The 20,197-nt window shown below is 40.7% G+C and overlaps 1 protein-coding gene across 1 annotated transcript; it reads right to left on the reverse strand.

Moving 5' to 3' along the window:
• Positions 1-1,028: 1,028 nt before the first annotated feature.
• LOC129167869 (carboxypeptidase Z-like) lies at positions 1,029-19,258 on the reverse strand. The gene is made up of 11 exons (XM_054752511.1): positions 18,867-19,258; positions 18,029-18,058; positions 14,796-15,170; positions 12,519-12,746; positions 10,362-10,594; positions 7,230-7,391; positions 6,963-7,121; positions 5,633-5,768; positions 4,882-5,021; positions 4,706-4,805; positions 1,029-1,648 (listed from the first exon to the last, which is right to left on the reverse strand). The coding sequence occupies exons 1-11, from the start codon at positions 18,982-18,984 to the stop codon at positions 1,302-1,304; spliced, it is 2,028 nt and encodes a 675-aa protein (XP_054608486.1). The 5' UTR covers positions 18,985-19,258; the 3' UTR covers positions 1,029-1,301.
• Between the last annotated feature and the right edge of the window lie 939 nt (positions 19,259-20,197).

The following is a 20,197-nucleotide window of genomic DNA, read 5'->3' on the forward strand; positions in this document are numbered from 1 at the left end:
TAACAAGCCAGTATCAGAGTCGTTCATACCCAATTCAGGGAGCGACACTTCCCTTTTATCGTAGGTGTTAATAACAGGATAGGATTATACCACTACTCCGCCCAGGCTTAGTGTAACGAACCAATAGGAGGAGGGTGTTGGCACACCAACTTCGCCCACTCTTACTGTATTTAAGGCTTAAGCTACCAGCACTTCGTCCGACACCTTCTTCACAGAAGTACAGATGACGTCTCAAGAAGCCTTTTCCTCGGTTACAAAAATGAACACCATGCAAATGAATGAGGTGCTCCTTGTGGTGAAGAGGGAGGCAAAGCTCTGGGCTCTCCCTTAGAGATAAGATGGGAGAAGAACCGCTGGTCCTTTGCATTGAGACGAGCCAGATGAGGTGGCTCGGGCATCGGGTCAGGATAATCCGTTAATGCCCCAATGCCCATTGTCACTCGTGCTACGTTGTGAGTTGTTTGGCTGTAAAGAGACACGTTAGACAACGCACAATGTTTGTGTTTGCTAATAGCCATGTATTGAAGGGGTCAAATGAGTGTATTCTTGGAATTATTGATTGTATATTGTACAAAGAGTGAAATTGCTGTATAAATATGATAATTATCATACGTCTGCCAATGCCAAGTAGCCTTCTGATATATACTGTCATCAGGTTTGACACACTTTCTAATGCTACAGAATGAGCAAGTGTCATCAACAGCAGCCTGGAGAGGTGATCATAGCGCAAGGCAGCACTTGGGTGCCGCCAAGGATGGTGGCAAAGGTGGTGGACATAATCTGGAAACAACTGGCGGTAGAGCAGAAGGTGAGGGTGAGGCGTCAACTCGCTGAATAATGGCAGCAGCTCAAGGTGAGGGGCTGTCGGCGCAGAGGTTGAATAACTGGGGACACGACCGGGTCAGCAAGGGGCTGGTGGTTGACGGCGGTAAGGTGGCATACGTTTTCAAAGTTCTGCTTTGCTAACCGAGGTTCCGCTCTGTTAGTTCTACCATTCCTAAGTGGTGAATTAATGGTCCACAAAAATGTGCATTAAAGACTCATCTGTGTGTTTATTTACAGAAAAGAACAAAGAAAAAAAACTAAAGCATAATAAAAATCCTTACATGGTCAAAAATTGGAGTATTGTTGCCCACTAGTGGCCAACTGATTTGTTTACGGTGTGTGAAGATTAGATTTATGGAGTGAAGCATGAAACATAAATTACAAGAGAGGAATATTGCGTAAAAAATGAAGAAAATGTCCAGGAAAGGCGGTGTTAGTGTTGAAATATGTTGCAAAATGGTCAACAATTTGGTAGTTTAGTGACTTTTAAGCAGCCAGGTGGGAGAGGGCACCCCCGGCAGGACAAAGTAGCTCCACCACCAGGGCTTCTCCACACGTTCCTCTCGGGGGGAGCTGACATCGGCCATCAGGATGTAGCGTTCGTATTGGTTGTTAGGGTCAAAGCGGTCATAGGCGGCGGCCTCCTCCTCCTCCGGCTGGTTGGGCTCCAGCGCCACCTTCTCCAACACGAAGTCCACCCGCCCGGCGCTGTGCATCGTGGGGGGAAGTTGGACCTTCTTGGCTGCTCGCGCGTAGCCTGGCGCCGACGCCGTCACGATGTGGATGCCCGGGGTGAGGAGGCGCCAGTATTCACCATTGTCAGCTACAATGACAGAAGTGGAAAATGAATATGCTGTTATAAAAAATGATAAAAACTTGTCTGCATTAGTTTAATCTTAAGAAAAATATTATATACTATTATTTATTTTATTTTAATTTGTCATTATTTTGAACTTTTATATTGATTTGAAAATGAACAAATATAATGAACAATTGAATAATCATTCGTATTAATCATCTGCTTGTAACAAGCAAAGACAGTTTCCAAAGCATTCCAAAAAAAACATTTTAAAAACAATAAATAGTAAAAACTCCATTTAACTACCTTTGAATTAAAAACAGGGGTGTCCACACTTTTTCCGCTAAGGGCCGCATACTGAAAATGCAAAGAATGCGGGGGCCACTTTGATATTTGTGTGTTTTCTTTTTTTAATATTTTGTAAAACAATTCAACAAAACGGACAGTATAATTAAAGACAAGGTTTTATCTTATTTGTAGGGATGTCCGATCTTATCGGCCACCGATAATTATCGGGCTGAATCACAAATTGAATACATAAATGACCTACTCAGAGATGAGTGGAGTAGCCAACAAAACAACTGTACTCATTTAAGAGTATTGTTACTTGACAACAATTTCACTCAAGAAAAAGATGCGTGATGTTACACATATCGGTGTCGGTTGATATCGGAATCAGAAATTGGGAGTTGGACAATATCGGCAAATCGTTTTTTGGTTTAAAAAAAAGCCAATATCGGACATTCCAAGGTATTTGTTAACAAAGTCAGCATTCGAGCCTTTCTCTTCACTTAGGGCCTACAGTCGTCCCTCGTTTATAGTGGTTAATTGGTTCCAGACCCGACAGCGATAAATGAATTTCCACAATATAGGATTCAATGTTAAAGAATGGGGCCGGCCGCACGGTGGTCTAGTGGCTAGCATGTTGGCCAACACAATAACAGTCTGGAGATTGGGAAGACCCGGGTTCGAATCTCCCTTGGGCATTTCTGTATGGAGTTTGCATGTTCTCCCCGTGCGTGCGTGGGTTTTCTCCGGGTACTCCGGTTTCCTCCCACATTCCAAAAACATGCATGTTAGGTTAATTGGAGACTCTAAATTGTCCATAGGTATGAATGTGAGTGTGAATGGTTGTTTGTCTATATGTGCCCCGCCTGTCGCCCAAAGTCAGCTGGGATAGGCTCCAGCATGGCCCCGTGACCCTAAAAGAGGAGAAGCAGTATAGAAAATGGATGGATGTTAATGAATGGAATATTTTCGTAGTTACAGCATAGAAAACATGTTTCTGGCTTTCTAAATGTGTTTTTCAACATTATTCCAGCCCTGTAGACATGAAATAACACCCCTGTAGTCACCTTTACACTCTTTTACAACACATTGCTCCACTTCTATGCAGCAGGGACTCGAGACAGCCGCTAGCTAGCAAACTAGGCAGTGAGCTAACAAGCTAGCGAGCTAACCAGTTGGCCTGAAATGTATTTCTTCTTAACTTAAGAATCAGAAGACTTACCACTTCCACACGGGATGGGAGGATAACTTTTTTCCACTCTATCATGTGGGACATGCCATGGCTGACTTCAAGCAGTTTTAAGGTAATGCAATTTAAGGTAATGTCTCAATGTTTTGTGTTGTTACTGCCGCCTAGTGACCACAATACTGCATATCACTTGTATTTCAGTATGTTCTGACAAATAATAGCCAGTAGTCTACCACAAAACGTCCAACATTAATTCATTCATTTGTGAAAAGTAATGTGAGGGACAGTAGGTTAATACATCCCAAACTTCGAGTGCAATATCATGTTTCACCTTCACGGGGCGCTGGACTTATTGCAGCCTCCGAAGCACGCGAGTAAAAAAGTGCTTAAGTTGAGGGGCGAATGCGCGCAAGGCCAGCTTGAACTGGGAAAGTGCGTTTGTTTTATTTTACGTTTTAACAATACAACATTGACTGCTATGTAGCACATAACATAGCTCAGGCGTGTCCAAGGTGTGGCCTGGGGGCCTTTTGAGGCCCACAGGTGTTTTATTACATTTTTTATGAAATGATTTATTTATTATTGGCCCGCGGCACATTCTACAAATATAATTTAACAAGAAAACAAAACCAAACCAAAAAAACCTCTAAAAATAGCAGATCAGCTGGACTTTTACAAAAATAAAGTTAAAATATTAGGAGAAAAAAGTTGTAATCTTCCGAGAAAAAGTCTTTATGAGGAATTATAATGAAGAAAATGAACAGCATTATGCGAAAATAACATCATTTTAGTAGCATGATGTTGAAATATGAAAGAAACAAAACAACAAATACAATTTTTGGACAATCGGGTTGCGGAAAAATGTATAATGTCATGAGACTAAAGTGAAAATATTATGGAAATAAAGTCATAATTACGAGAAAACAATTTGCAAGAAAAATGCTGAAATACAAAAATGTACAAAAAATTAAACCAACAGCACAGATGGAAAAAACAGCTCAAATTTTAGGGGATAAAAATGAACATTTTAAGAGAAGAATTCTAACGAGAAGAGAAGTCGGAATCTTAAGAGAATACCATCATATTATTATAGTAATATTATGAAGAAAAATAATGTCATTTTAGTCGACTTGAGTTGAAATAGAAAAAAATAATAATTTAAAAGTCATAAGATTATGAGAAACAAACGAAACCAAACAAGGTTGTCTTTTTTATTTTTGGAAAATAAGGTTGGGGAAATTTATATGATGGGTGTCTAAATCGTTTTTGTCAGTGTTGCTTTAGAAAACATCAAAGTGGCAAAGATGCATCCTTTCATTTTTCACATGGCCCTCACTGGGAAAAATTTGGACACCCTGGCATCGCTGATGTCAATTTGTGGCTTTTTCAGAGAGCAAACAAATGCACATACGCTTCATGAAGCTTTTATGGTGGCCACAGTTTCACCCTGGAACGGACCAATTCCACTAATTCCTATTGTAACAAAAATCGCCTTTTTCGTTGCCATGCAATTTTGAATGGAGGAAAAGAATAACTCGCTAGCTCCGCATTGGAATCTGCCTTGAAACAGCGATGCTATCAGCTGCTAATATGTGAAATCTCACCTGTAGTGATGTCATGGCGTATTCCTCGTACTGATATCCTGGCGCCTTTTATGCCGTTTCCTACCACGTCTTTCACGATGCCTTTGATGCCTCTGTGGGCCTGAAGAAGATAGATCACATGATGTGACAGTACAAAAACATTTAAAAACAGCGAAGAAGAAAAGGTCCTAATGAACCGCTTCTATGAAGGACAACATGGCTTCCTGGTTCTCGTGCCAGCTGATGAACAGTTCATCCTCGGGGGGAAATTTCTCACATCCCAACTCCATTGTCAGCTCAAAGCAGTTGGTGTGGAGATAGTTGAAGTCTTGCATCCCTGATTTAAAAAAAATAAACAAATAACCTTTGAAATGATCAAAAACAACCGTATGAATTATCTCTTGGCGCCCCCGAGTGGCAGGCTTGACATCTCTATAAAAAAATATTCATTTATTCCGGGGCTCAGACTCACACTTTATTTTTGTAATACAAATTTTTAATTGTAATATTGCAACTTTGACCCCCCAAAAATACTGTGTAACTTTACGACTTTTTTCTTGGAGCTCGATCACTTAAAAAAAAAACAAAAAAAAACTTGATTGTAACATTTTATTTACATAACTTTAGGATGTTTTCTGAAACAACTAGCGCTTTATTTTTGTATTGTAATTTTTTACTGTAATATTACTTAAAAAAAAAAAAAAGATTGAAGAACTTAACTTTTTTTTGGTAACATTACCACTTTTTTTTATAATGGGAGGATTTTTAAAAAATATTTTTGTATTGCAACTTTTTCCCATAAATTATGACTTTACCAAAAAAATGTTACTATACTTTCATGACTTTCTCTGCAACATCGCAGCTTCTTATTTATTACAATTTGTACAAAAAAATGAATCACCATTTATCAATTTATGAATTAGCTCTTGGCGCCCTCTAGTGGCTCACCTCCTGCATTGCTGGACCACTGTGCACCATTAACGGTTCCCTTCTGGCTGTGAGCGTGAGCTGATCCACAAGGAACATTCCCGGTGTGCATGCCTTCATGGGTGCTTGCGTAGGTTCTTGCCAGAAACTTAAACACCTTGACAATTAAACATTTTGTTATTGCACATTTTTCAAAACTTAAAGCAAAAGTTAAAAAAAAAACATGAATTCCCTTGTAACTATATAAATACATACAGTACATTGGAACTTTACAACTTTTTTTTGTAATTTCGCAATTGTATTCTTGTAATGTTCCGACTTTGGTTCTTGAAAAACATTTTGGAACATTCCGACTTTTTTTGGGAAAACAACAAAAAACAAGAGCACATTTGTGAAATTGAGACTTCTCGTGCGATTACGACATTTCGTTTGTATTTTCTTTATTCCTGCAACATTATGAGATTATGGCTTTTCCTAAAAATATATATATATTTGTGTAACTTTCTGAGTTTTTCCAATTGTTTTACAAGTTACATTTTGTTGTTATTACCGGACTTCACCCCCCCCCAAAATAAAGAATTTCTTGCACCGTTACATTTTTTTTAAATACAGTGGCTTCATCGGTTCATGCTCAAAGACTAGTTGGGACACACACCAGCCAGACTAGATAGGACGGCTCTAATCTGAGAACTTGGTGCAAGAGCCAGTCTATCATGCCCGGACATAAATGGTTTGGCTCTTTCGTCGTGTCAAATGACGGTTGTTAGGATACAGTGGAGTGGGGCCAATGATGGTGCTTCGGGTGGTGTCCCATTCAGATGTAATGATGGTCATGGGCCCACCTGAAACCAAGGTGGCTGTGCCTTGTTTATTTGTCAGAGGCTAAATGACTAAATGATGGAAATTTTTTAGGAATGGATGAAAGGACGCTATTGTGTGCGGGAGAAAGTTGGTGTCGCAGACCTCCCCCTCTGTTCAGAGATGGCTTCTCAACCTTGGTGTAAAGGGCTTCCCTCACTCCTCTTTCAAACCATCTGACTTCGCTGTCTAAAATGTGTACATTTTTGTCCTCAAAAGGAGTGCTCTTTCTCTATTTATGACGACTTATTAACAAAAAAAACGTATTTGCCTAATTTTCCCACTTTTTCATAACATGACAACTTTTTACTTCATTCCAACATTATTACTTTCGACTCTGAAAACATTAAAATATTTCATTTTATTTTCGCAAAATTACAAGTGTAATTTCGTAACTTTTTAACTAAGTGCTCCTCAGTATTACAACATTTTGTCTCGTAACATCACAGTGTCCCTCAAAAAACAGTGACATTTAAACATTTGTGCCTCTTACCTTGTCGTCTGGCGTAGGAGAGAAGAGATTAAGATCCAGCGGGTGCTTGGATCGATCGTACGGGTATGACACCACCAGATCTCCTCCGTGGAAGTTAGCGGATAGCACGAATGGGATAGATCGAATCCATTTCATCACGGCATACGTCTCAGGTGCTACCTTTTTTTTTTGCATGGTATTTAAAAAAAATAATTATATAATCCATAAAGGCATCAAGTCAATGCAGTGGTTAATATTAATGAGGCCATATAAGGACACTTCCTGTACCTTGCCAAACCAATAATGGTCCGGTATGGGGATGTGGTCTGTCCGGTAAGTCTTTTGCCGACGTCGACTGTAAACAATGGAGGTCAAGTCAGGGAAGTTTCGGTTCAGATCGATGTTCTGGGCGTTGTTTCGGCCGACGTTGGAGGAAACATATCTGTGACCCTGGCAAATTTACAAACAAACAATCAGCGGTGATGAATTTATAATGATTGACAGCTAAACTGGCCAATGACTGCATGGACAGTGACTGACAAATATTGTTGCGACAGTAATAGCATATATCTAAACAAATCGGACTTTATTCTTCTAAGTTCATTCTTGTAATTGTACAACTTTTTTCTCATAACAGTCAAGCTTTTTGGTTTGTAAGACTTTTAACGTCACCACAAAAATGATTACGATCGTAAAACTGGCAAACTCCCATGTACCCTCAAGGACCCTGCCGAGAGAGTAGAGTTGGTCCACAGTTCCACGACCAGGATGAAAACCACACTGCTCCTCCTGAATCCGAGATTCGACTATCAGGCAGGTCCTCCCCTGCAGAAGCCCTGAATAGACCTTGCCAGGAAGGCTGAGGAGTGTGACCCCATGATAGTTGGAACACACCCTCCAGTCACCCTTCTTAAAGAGGGGACCACCACCCCGGCCTGCCAATCCTTAGGCACCGCCCCTGATGTCCACAGGATGCTGCAGAGTCGTGTCAACCACAACACCCCCACAGTATCTAGGGCCTTAAGGAACTCGGATCTCATCCACCCCTGATAGGAGAGCCCACCTTGGAGTCCCCAGGCACTGGTTCCTCATTGGAAGACATGCTGGTGGGATTGAGGAGGTCTTCAAAGTATTACTTCCACTGGTTCACAACATCTTGAGTCAAAGTCAGCAGCCCACCATCCTCACTATACAGAGCGTTGATGGCAGATGGTGGTCCATAATCTCTTCGAAGCCACCCAGAAGTTGTTCTGCTTGGTTTCCCCGAACTCCTCCAACGTCTGAGTTTTTGTCTTGGTGACTGTCAGAGCCACAAACCGCTTTTGGCCTGCTGGCACCTGTCAGCTGCCTGTGGATTCCCATGATCCAAAAAGGCCCGATTGGACTCCTTTTTCAGCTTGAGGGCGTCCCTCCCCGCTAACGTCCACCAACGCTTTCTGGGGATTACCAGCACGTCTTGCACCGACCACCTTACGGCCACAGCTCAGATCAGCCACCTTCAGGCCCACTCGAACTCAATGTCCACTGCCTCCCTCGGAATATGGTCGAAGCTCTCCCGGAGGTGGTGGTTGAAACTCCTTCTGACGGGTACTATGCCAGACGTTACCAGCAGACCCTCACAATACGTTGGCCCTGCCAGGTACTCTCTTCACCCCAGTGTCCAAAACATATGGCCAAAAGTCCGACGACACAACCATGAAGTCGATCATCAAACTGCGGCCCAAGGTCCTGGTGCCAAGTGCACGTGAACATGCTTCTGCTTGAACATCGTATTTATCATGTTCGTATCGTAACATCTTGGAAACATGAATACTTTTACATACTTGAGTTTCCATTTGCTATGCTTTTCCTGACTTGGAAATTTATCAAATCTAATTCCATACTTTCCATACTAGCATAGGCGTCATGCGCTGCACTGCCACGCTGCTGCCACCTGTCTGCCTCTCTGTTGTAGCGCACCTCCTGCAGCAGAGGAGGAGCCAGGGACTCCACACCTGCAGCTAATCACCTTGGGATTACTTATACTGCTGGCAGTTATCACTTCGTTGCCAGATTGTCTCCTGCTCACTGACTCCTGTGTAGCTCTCGTCCTTACCCCGCACTCTGGTCTTTTGTAAGCACGTTTACCCTGCTTGGCGTCTCCAGCAGCGGATACCTTTGTTCCTACCTTGCTCTCGGTAGCGTCTTTTGTGATTGTATTTTTTCATGTTTTTGTACCCTGCTAGTTATTTCGCAGCGCCCTTAGTTGACATCGTTTTTTTGCCTTGCTGGTTGTGTACATTTTTTTGTCAAATTTTTGTATCACCCTTTTTCCTCCCGTTGGAGTGTTCTTTGTTTAATAAGCTTTTTTGGTGTTATTATACGTGGTTGTCTCTCTCTGCATCGTGGGATCCAGACACAGCTTACGTCATACATGACAACAGGAATGCTGCTCACATTTTGCAACTTTTTCTTATATCACAACATTTCCTAAAAAAAATAAAACCTTGACCTTGTAATATTAAGTTAAAAAAAAACATGACTTTGACCTCATAATACAGTAGACGCCCCTACAACGTAAATAATCCGCTCCGAGAACGTTTATGTTACAGGGTTTTTATGTTATACGAAGCGTAAAATAGATGTAAATAGCCTAATCCGTTCCAAGATCTTCCCAAACTCACCCCTTTGGCCCTTCAAAATATTCAATATATTCAAATATAAATAAATATTCAAAGTCCACCAAATATGGTGGGAAAATATAAGAAAAGGTTAGCATAAACATAGTAGAGTACCATTCCAATATATAATAAGGTAATAAGATTACTGCAAATGAATAAAACTGAGAGGCGTCACCAAGTGTAGAGTACTCTGTGTCTGAACTTGCACCGACTTTAAATTTGCCAAAGTGAAAGCCCTTTTTTATGTTTTCATGAAAGAACTGAAGCTGTACTTCAAACCAATGTCCTCTGCTAATAACAAGAAAGCTATCAAGACTATAAATCTGTGCTCCCACTTCAATATCCTTAATTCAATTTAATTTTCATTGCTCATTTCCCCTGGTGTATCTTACTTTAATTATTATTATTATCTTTATTATTATTATTATTAATTTATTTATATATATATATATATATATACACGTTATATGGAATTTCTTACGTAATACGATGCAAAAACTTTACATAAATTCTTTACGTTCAGTGGAATTTACGTAAAAGGAGGTTTACGTTATGCGAGGTACTACTGTACTACTAACCTTCTTTTTGGTATATTAGGACTTCTTCTACACAAAGTTCCCCGGCTTGACGTCTTTTACATTTTTGTACCACTCCAACTTTTTCTCGTAATATTATGCCATTTTCCTCGAAAAATACGACTTTGACACAGGAATATTACAACTTTTTTTCCTCGTCATAAAAAAACAAAACAAAAACTCACCTCTTCATCGTCATCACCGCCGCCTCTGTCATTTTGTCCGGACACTGCGAGCTCGTAGCCGTCAGGGTTGATGGAGGGCAGAATGTGGATGCGAGTGGTGTTGATGAGTGTCTGGATGCGTTCGTTTCCAAGACGATATTCCGAACAAAGGTGCTGAGCCAAGTAGATGAGCAACTGGCGGCCTACGACTTCGTCACCGTGAACGTTGGCCACAAACTTCATCTCTGGCTCCACTACAGGAAATACACAACATAGCGTAAATATTACAGCTTTTCTCTTTAAACCAACAGTTTATTGCAGGGGTGTCACAAGATCTGGCAAGATTAAAATGTGGCGATATTTCTTGTTTCGAGAAACGCTAGAGGGCATCGCTGCTGTGAATGATAATACATGTCATATGGAAGTGGCAGTGCGCCAGGCAAGACTGGAACCGCACATTAGGTGTTTTACGCACACCACAATCCTTGCAATCCTGCCTGCACTCGGTGTTCCCAGCGTCACTGGCTCGCTACGTGCTACCGCTTCTCTTTCGTCTGCATTCAACTGCTGCTGCTGTGTTAAATGTCCAAGCTGTAGTAATTCTACATTTGAGTTTGTGAGTTTGTTCTCGTAAAATTGCGCATTTTTTTCTCGTTAGAATGAGACTTTTTTTCTCTTGATATTTTGACTTAATTCTGCTAACATTCTAACTTTTTTCTCAACGTCCTTTCCAAAAAATACAGCTTTATTGGTTGTTTTGTTTGTTTTTTCTAATATAACAACAACAACAAAAACAAATTTCCATTATTGTCTCAAGTTGATTCTTATGGATGATTATTTTTCCTCATAACATTACAACGTTATTCTTTTAAAATTAAGACATTTTCTTGTTAAATTAAATTACAATTACAAAGTACAGCCACTTCACGGCCTGACTGTCTGACAGTGAGCTACAGCTGGCTGCAGTCATCAATCAGTGAGGCTTTGAAGCCCAGCAAAGTGTCAGGACTTTGCTGGTTCCTTGTCGATGCTTCATGCGTTATGTGATGTTTTATTCGCTGCTTTTTACCTGTTTTACTTTCACACAGCCTTTTTTGCTCTGTCGCCTTTTGTTTCCATTCTGGCTACAAAACTGTGAGTACAGTGTTCCCTCGTTTATCGCGGGTGACAGGTTCCCAAAATAGGCCGCAATAAGTGAAATCCGTGAAGTAGCCAACTTTGTTGTTTCCAGTTAGATGTGTTTTAAGGCTGTAAAAACCCTTCACCATAAAGTTTATACACTTTTCTCAAACAGGAATTGACATTTTCTCACATTTCTCTCCGTTTGAACACTGTCAAAGGTAAAATTTGGTGGAATTTTCATGATCAAATCTTAGGTTGGACACAAGGAATTATGAAGTGGCTCACGCGTATTCACTCCTCTGACTGTGCCTCGGCCCCGCACCGTTTGGCTTTGTTAAAACATATTGCTCCCGTATTTTCCTCCTCCTTGAACCAAGATTAATTTATTCCGTAATGGCGCGCTAAAGCCGGTTAGCCTCTTCTTCGTCTTCTTCTATTGTTTATTGGTTGTTAGCAAGCAAGTCTGCTAGTTTGCTGGCGACCACTGACCACAAATAGCACGAAGGAGATTGATTGACAATGGTCTACAGCCAATCAGGGCACAGAACACACTGGGCGGGTTCTTCCCTTTGCCAATAAGGACTGTTGTGGCTCTATATTTAGCCATCTATTGTCTACTGTGGGTTCCTTATATGCTGGTACAGGCACATAAACACACACTGTGACGGGTGGAGCTGCACACATCTTCAACACCCACATGAGCATACAACAGTAAATACAACAACAGACACATACAACAGAGCACCGATAGATCACTGTAATACACCACAAGGATGCAGAACACAATGCGCGTTCTAATGCTGTTAAAAAAAAACATGCAAAATTGCACTTTAAAAAATCAGTGAAACAGCAAGTCCGCCAAAGGTGAACCGCGATGGAGGGAACACTGTACCTGCACCTGCTCGTGGCTAATTAAAGACTTCGGCTCGGTCTCTGTATCCTGGGGTCACGACTGTGCGCCACTGTGGCACCGGTTTTCTAAATGTAAAATATCCAAGTGGCCCCCCTATTTTTTTTTTGGAGATTAAGAGTAAAGTATTGATCCCTGTATCTTACATAATTCGTGTTGTCCGGGGTTGTCGGAGAACTCAATGACCAGCATCTCCCTGCCCTCCATGCTGCGGCCGATACTGTAGGTTTTTGCAATGTCGGCACATTCCTGTTGGGTTTTCTTCAGGATGCTGTTCATCTGAGCGTTGGAGTGATACGTGAACTTGATCTTCAGGGCCGGCTCCACCGGGGGAACGTCCAGCAGGAAGTAATCGTCGTATCCGTCCGACTGCGCTGCAAGAAGAACAAAAAAAAAATCTGAATTTTGTTGTTTTTCTTTCCTCCCCACACAAAGAAAAGTAGTTGAAGCGCAGCCAAAGTTCATGAACAGCCGAGACAATTTGAGCTGAGAAAGCACAACAGCTGTTATTTTTGGATTTATTATTTTATAACACCACCATAAACCATGAAAAAAAGGCTCAAGTCTCTTGATCCTGTTTTTTGAGTCATTTCCTTCCTACTTCCTGTCCCTGCAAAAGAGTTGGCTACAGTATGTCAGATTTGAGTGGCTCCTAAGTATATTTTTCACAAATAACCCTGTCCTGGTTTTTGACTAATTATCCGTCTAACTTCCCGTTGCTACGCGGCAGTTCGCCTCGCTCACATTTTCACGGCTCCAGTGCATATTTTTCAAACTAGCAACACCATTTAGTGTCTTTAACAGGATTTTTTAATCATTTCCATAGGAGAGTTGCCGATACAGTGGAACCTCGGCTGGCTATCGCCACGGGTTACAGTGTTATTTGCTTAATGTCAAAAATGTATGCCACAATTTTACCTGTTTGCGTGGATCCCCGGGTTAGCGTACAATATGGTGCGCGTCTTGTCATGTTGTTAATACACTGCATGACTCCAATTGTGTTCTTAATGTTTATTTTATTAGCACAAAATGTCCTTCCTTATTAGCATCCTATTAGCTAGCTAAACAAAATGGCAACCAGAACCGGAAGCTATGTCGCCCGTCTATGATGTCATCAGAAGTTGAGTCAAAAATGCTAACGCATTTTTATAGTTTTGAGTGCATAAAACAATTCTAAATGCATATAAATGAGGAATGAAAGGTTACTTTTACCTTCATTGAGGACGTGACTGTTCCCAAAGACACGATCTGGCAGCGAGATCAACCACCGCCAACTTCCTGTTTTCAGTCATGTCAAGAATCACGTCTCCAGTGGACGTAAAAGTAACCCTAAATGTTCATTCATTATTTCTATGTGTTTATATGCATTTCCAATTGCTTCATGCATATCAAACTATCACTGGAAAACGTGTTCTGTGTTAACATTTTGGGGTTTTTCCCGGAACAGATTAATTTGATTTCCATTATTTCTGATGGGGAAAACGATTCGGTTAACGTCCATTTCAGTTACAGTTCTGGAGCAAATGACTGACTAACCAAGTTTCCACTGTACTATATTTGAATGGCTGCAGTGCTCTGGTTTTTGAGTCGTTTCCTTTGTCCGACTTCCTGTTTCTGCAGGAGAGTTCACATTTGAATAGCATCATCGCATGTCAGCCATTAGAACGCAATCAAAGAATGCCGCTTAGTCACTTTGGAGAAGATCAGTGATGCTTTGAGTTAGAATGTTTTGTTTTCCGGAATGTTCCCAGCAACCATCTGGTTTGCACACACTCATCTGGCGTGGAAGTCTGGAATGTCATATCTCCTCCATCTCTCCCTTTAGACTCTTCAGTGTCTTATTTCCCTCTGTTTTCATTGGATAACATCTTTTATTTCCCTTTTTTCATTTCATGTTGTGTTGCTGAGCTTCTGGAATGAATCATGGTGTGAAACATGAAGAAAGTCATAGTTCTAAAAACAAAAAAAGTCACAGTATTATCGGAAAAAAGAAGTGATATTTCAACAATTACGGATTTTTTCAAATGTCATAATGTTACATAAAGAAATTATTTTATTAAAAAGTAAAATTAAAAAAAATGTAATAATACGGGAATAGTCATATTTTTTTCGAGAAAGAAGTCAAAGTATTACGAGACGAAAGTTGTTTATTTTGAAGAAAGAGTTGTAGTATTAAAAGAAAAGAGTCGTAATGTTACCCACGGTGATGGAACTGTCCACGTTCGTGTCCTCGGACTCTGCTTCCTCTATGGAAGGCATGTCAGTGGGATTGAGGTCGGAATGTGACGAGAATTAAGTCATAATGTTACAGGAAACGTAAAGTCAATCAGTATGTTTTTTTTTCAGTGGGAAAAGTCAAATAAAAATGTACAAGGATAACGTAACATTACGATATGCAGATAAAGTTGTCAAACGTCAATCACCTTTGAGGTCCTTTATCGGGTCGTAGCATCCTTCTTCCTCCCCTACGAAGAAGCGGTCACAGTCCAGGAAGTAGGGCCAGGCCATTTCAATGGCCTCGAAGGCGTGGATGCACCTTTTCCTCGCCGCCTCACAAACGGAGCGACAGGGCTTCATCACCTTGTCCTTCTCGCAGCGCGGCGCTAACACGGAGCATCCTAGCATGCGGATGTCGGGATTGCATTCTCCGCCCAGCAGGGACTCGATGACGCTCATGAGGAGGTACTCGACTCCGCTCTCTGCCTCTTGGCGAGTGCTGTGTCCCAGGATGTTGGGGAATAGGGTCTGGGAGTACGGCATGTCTTCGCAGTACGACAGCTGCATGTCCGTGCATTTGGCTGCAACATGAAATATTTAAAGATGCATTTATCAAATGCATTTTTTTTTGTTCATGTTGATGCTGCGATATCACGATGTATCGTACATATATCTGGGGTGGGACAAAATACGTACAGTGGTGTGAAAAAGTGTTCGCCCACTTCCTGATTTCTTATTTTTTGCACGTTTGTCACACTTAAATGTTTCAGATAATCAGGAAATTTTAAACATTAGTAAACGACAACACGACTGAACACAAAATGCAGTTTTTAAATTAAACTTTTTATTATTAAGGGAGAAAAAAAATCACAACCTACACGGCCCTGTGTGAAAAAGTTATTGCCCCTTGTTATAACTGACATTAATTGAGATCTATCAGTCTGGAAAAGGTTATAAAGCCATTTCTAAAGCTTTGGGACACCAGCAAACCACAGTGAGAGCCATTAGCCACAAATGCCGAAAACATGGAACAGTGGTGAACCTTCCCAGGAGCGGCCAGCCAATCAAAATGACCCCAACAGTGCAGCGAGGACTCATCCAAGGGGTCACAAAAGACCCCACAACAACATCCAAAGAACTGCAAGCCTCACTTGCCTCAGTTAAGGTCAGGGTTCATGACTCCACCATAAGAAAGACACTGGACAATAACGGCCTGCATGGCAGAGTTCCAAGACCAAAAAAAACATTAAGGCTCGTCCCAATTTTGCCAGAAAACATCTTGATGATCCCCAAGACCTTTGGGAAAATACTCTGTGGTCTGACGAGGCAAAACTTGAACTTTTTGGAAGGTGTGTGTCCCATTACATCTGGCGTAAAAGTAACGCCACATTTCAGAAAAAGAACATCACACCAACAGTAAAATATGGTGGTGGTAGTGTGATGGTCTGGGGCTGATAGAGCTCAATTAATCTCAGTTAAATTATAACGGGGGTGGGAGGCACTTTTTCACACAGTGCCATGTAGGTTAGGATTTTTTTCTCCCTTAATAATAAAAAGTTGACTTTAAAAACTGCATTTTGTGTTGAGTTGCGTTGACATAGACTAATATTTAAATTGGTTTGACGATCTGAAACATTTAAGTGTGACAAACGTGCAAAAAAATAAGGCATCAGGAAGGGGCAAGCACGTTTTCACATGTTTTCCCTGTTTACAACATGTACAATGCTTTGCAGTCTTGTCCCTATGGTGGAATAGTGTTTAGCATACAGTACAATATGTAAACAAGACATGACTTAGTCTGTTCTGGGGCAACTTAGTGGTTATTCCTGTCTTGTGTTTTCCTGTGTACCAGCCAGTATTATATAGCATCCTTTTTCAAAAGGCGTTTATACCGTACTTTCAAGCCAAATGTTTCTTATAAAGTTTTTCCTTGAAAGAGGTCATCAGTGAAATGAACACTGCAAAAAACAAAAAAAAAAACTCAAGGTGGGCTTCCATCTGTCTCTTGTTCTCTGCACTTGCTTCGTCCATTTTTGTCTTCAACCTTCCTCTTTTGGAAAAGAAAACAAACTCACAGTATCACTCGGATACTGAGAACATCCAGGAGCAACACGGTATTTTGGCATCACTACTATTTTGATAAAAAATATCATGAACAAAGTCGACGATATACCCTCGAGAAGCGTTTGTTTTACTCCGCTTTAACTGAGAGGCGTCACCCCGATGATGTCACTTCCGGAAGTGAGATTAAACTGCGAGAGCTAGCTCGTCTATGAACTATAAATGTAATTTTTGGGAATTTACCGTTCCCTTTCAAAAATCCAACAATGTAGAACATAATTACAAACAACATATAGCATATTTAAGCAAAGTTGGTGAATCACGTCAAGGACCCTTTAAAGGAAAACTTTGGAATTTTGCCCCTCAGCCACAATCGTTATTTGACACAAGACGACACGTCTTTCCCTTCCCTATGCGTTCTAAAGAGACAAAAACAGCTAGCACGACGCAGCTAACAATGCCCACCGGCTCTCCACTTGGACCTAATGACTCGCTAGGAGGACTCGGCTAGATGCTGTCCTGAGGACTCTGCTGAATTAACTGCCCAAGTCTTGAGCTGGAAGATACAGACATCCCATCAGTCGGCATCCCAGTAAGAGCGGACTGTTTTATTATGGTCTTAATTTGTACGTGCTAACGCTTCGACAACGGCTTAGTGTTTCACTCTTGCTTGATCTGCCAAACACCCAGCGACATTAATCGCAAACGCTCTCTCTATGTTGCTGTTGCTGACGGAAGTAGCGTTCGTTATGGGCTCTGACAAATGTACCCGGGAAGAAAGCTTCGGCAATGCTTAAAATGACCAAAATACAGCAAAATACTGTAATTATTACATGTTATCATGGGGCTGCCTGTAGTGAGGGTTTTTATTACAGGGCTTTATTGTCGAAATAGGCGATTCCCATCACCTCGCCTCGTGCTAGCTGTTTTTCTCTCTTTAGAACGCACAGAAAAGGGAAAGATGTGTCTTCATGTCTCACAATCGGCTTGTGGATGATGGAAAAAAAGTGCAGTTTTCCTTCATGTTGAAATATACAGCAGCTAGCTTCTTTTTACACTTGTATGACAGTTCCTGACAGACTTGAAAGTACTACGCTGGCCCCGGTTTGACTCTGGAACAGATGGCTTGTGACACTTTAAGCCCAATAAGTCATGCATGTCCTGCATTTAATTCATCCGCAGGCTCGCCGTGTGGGGAAATTAGACTGTGAATATTTCATACGGCGGCCATGGATCATCTAAAAATACACATGCTTGCTTTTATGGCTCACATTCCATTAGGCTGAGTTATGTTTGAAAAAAAAATGTGTTCAATTCTGCCAGGACTGGAACGGGGAGGCAGTTTTCCGAGGAATTGCAATGTGAAGACTTTACTTACGTTTTTCTTCCACTATTGGCCTGCAGTGCCCTGGAAGACAGTCAAGTGTTAGCACCATCGGTAGACACTGGGGGGCAGAGTGTTCACTCCAAAACAACAATAATCATTTCATTCATATAAAAAATGACATACAAATATATGTACAATTTTAACAAATCTAATTAGATACATACTCGACATATACTGTATGAGACAATACAACACTTTTATTAACAAATGACCTACATATACGTAAAGCATACAAAAAATATGACTTCCAGGTGATTCCCGTGAATTACATGACCATGGAAATGGAAGTTAACCAAGGCTGTTTTTACAGCTGTTAACTGTTTACGCTTCCGTCTCGGTTAAAGGTGCTGTATGTCTGCAGCTTCAAATGAAACTTTTTTTGTGAGAAGAAAACCCTCTTATTATTTACATATTTCTACACTTGAAAGTTTTTTTTGGAGGAAAAAAAAAGTGTGATGTCACAGTTTGACCCTGGAACGGATCATTTCTACTTCTATTATTTCCTAAGCGGGAAAACAAAATAATAAGAAAAACTAGTTTAACCTTAATTAAAAAAAACAATCAAATAAATCAAAAAATACTATAAAATACTATGTACGCATGTGTAAATCAACCACAATTTTAGAATGTCTTTTAAGATACATAAAAAACTCATAAAAATAAATATGGGTAATGCAAAGTATAGTCAAAAGAGCACAATTAAGTAACAAAGCAAGGCACTGTTCCTGAGCCGCTAAAATGTGTTTAACTGTACAAAAGTAGTATTAAAGAGCAGGGCAACATAAGGAGCTGTCTTATATAACTCTTAACACGCAAGGAAGACATTTACCTCGAATCCCTGCGTCACATCTCGGAGGTAAAGCTGAAGCAACACTTAGCATGTGCAGCAGCATGGAGAGGATTATTTTCCACCGTTTATGTTCCATGGCGGCCTGACGCACACGCATGAGCGAAAGCAGGCACAAAGACTGCGTATGTCAACCCCAAACTATGACACCCCAATCCAGCTTGGAACTTCGGCCCGCACTGCCCTCCCTTCGACTGTTTGGCTGCGACTTTATTAGAAGCTTTGCGGCGCTTGAGATCAAATTACGAAAATGTGGACGTTTTGTACTCGTAAGGCAAAAGACGTATCGGCTTGTGTTGAAATAGCTTACAACAATTTTAAAATATCAAAAAAAAAACATCGCCTTTTGCCATGTTGGAGAACTATTGTTGACTTACAAGTAACTTTACGTCCATAAAAAGTCCGACGTTTTGACAACTAAGCTATATTTCCTAGTCACGTGACAGCCATCGGCCAAAATGAATCGCAAGCAGGTGCGTCTTTGTTGGCGATCCTTCCACACAAACTGAAAATTTCAAAACATAAGAAAGCTCTTAAGTTATGTTTTTTATTTAATAGAATTGATTTAAGTCAGACAAGTCTTGTTTTTTAATGTTGGACTCTTCATGTTTGTAACGGTCTGTATTGACTATTTGTTTTAGCCGTCTGGTACTGTATTTATGTAGGTGGTATTATTTTTATGTTATGTAAATCTCCCCCCCCCCCGTAGAGCCACCACCTGCAGAGGCAAACATAAAGGTCAGGTGCAGTTAGGCCTGTCACGGACGATAAGTGTCCTGAAAATTATTGACGATAATAAACATAATAAACATAATACATAAAACATAATAAAGATAAATAATAAACTAAACAAACAAAAAAGACAAAAACACCCCAATCAAATGGACTGTCTCCTTAGCAAAAAATGTCTGATTTTGAATCAGTGTCACTTTCGTTATTGTCTGAAAATGTAGAAATACTCAGCAGTTCACATTGTGTGTCAATGCAGATGTGCATATACACTTCCTTGATTGACTTTTAGCAACATTGTGTGGAATACACTGTTTACGTTCAATGAGGCGTGTGTGTGTTTGGTGCACATTGAGGTGTTATACTTCAGGAATAACAGCTACTGAAACATAAGTTTCATAGTTTTATATTATTTATTTCATTGTCTTTGTCACAAACCTTTTCCTGTCACAAAATGGCGATGCGCAAACAGGCTGAAATTGGCATTTGAGTTTTATACACAACAGGCACGAAGAAAGTATTCAACACTGCTTCCTCTGTTTATTCAATATGTTGGCAGAATATTTCCTAGTGATGTTCCGATC

The sequence above is a fragment of the Dunckerocampus dactyliophorus genome, chromosome 15 (assembly GCF_027744805.1).
Source record: "Dunckerocampus dactyliophorus isolate RoL2022-P2 chromosome 15, RoL_Ddac_1.1, whole genome shotgun sequence".
NCBI classification, from domain to species: domain Eukaryota; kingdom Metazoa; phylum Chordata; class Actinopteri; order Syngnathiformes; family Syngnathidae; genus Dunckerocampus; species Dunckerocampus dactyliophorus.

Excerpts from the sequence above, each read along its gene's own strand:
- LOC129167869 (XM_054752511.1), bottom strand. The coding sequence starts at position 18,984 with ATGCGTGTGCGTCAGGCCGCCATGGAACATAAACGGTGGAAAATAATC. Across the intron at positions 5,769-6,962 it reads CTCCTACGCCAGACGACAAG|GTGTTTAAGTTTCTGGCAAG; the intron begins GTAAGAGGCACA and ends TTAATTGTCAAG. Across the intron at positions 5,022-5,632 it reads GTGGTCCAGCAATGCAGGAG|GGATGCAAGACTTCAACTAT; the intron begins GTGAGCCACTAG and ends TTTTTAAATCAG.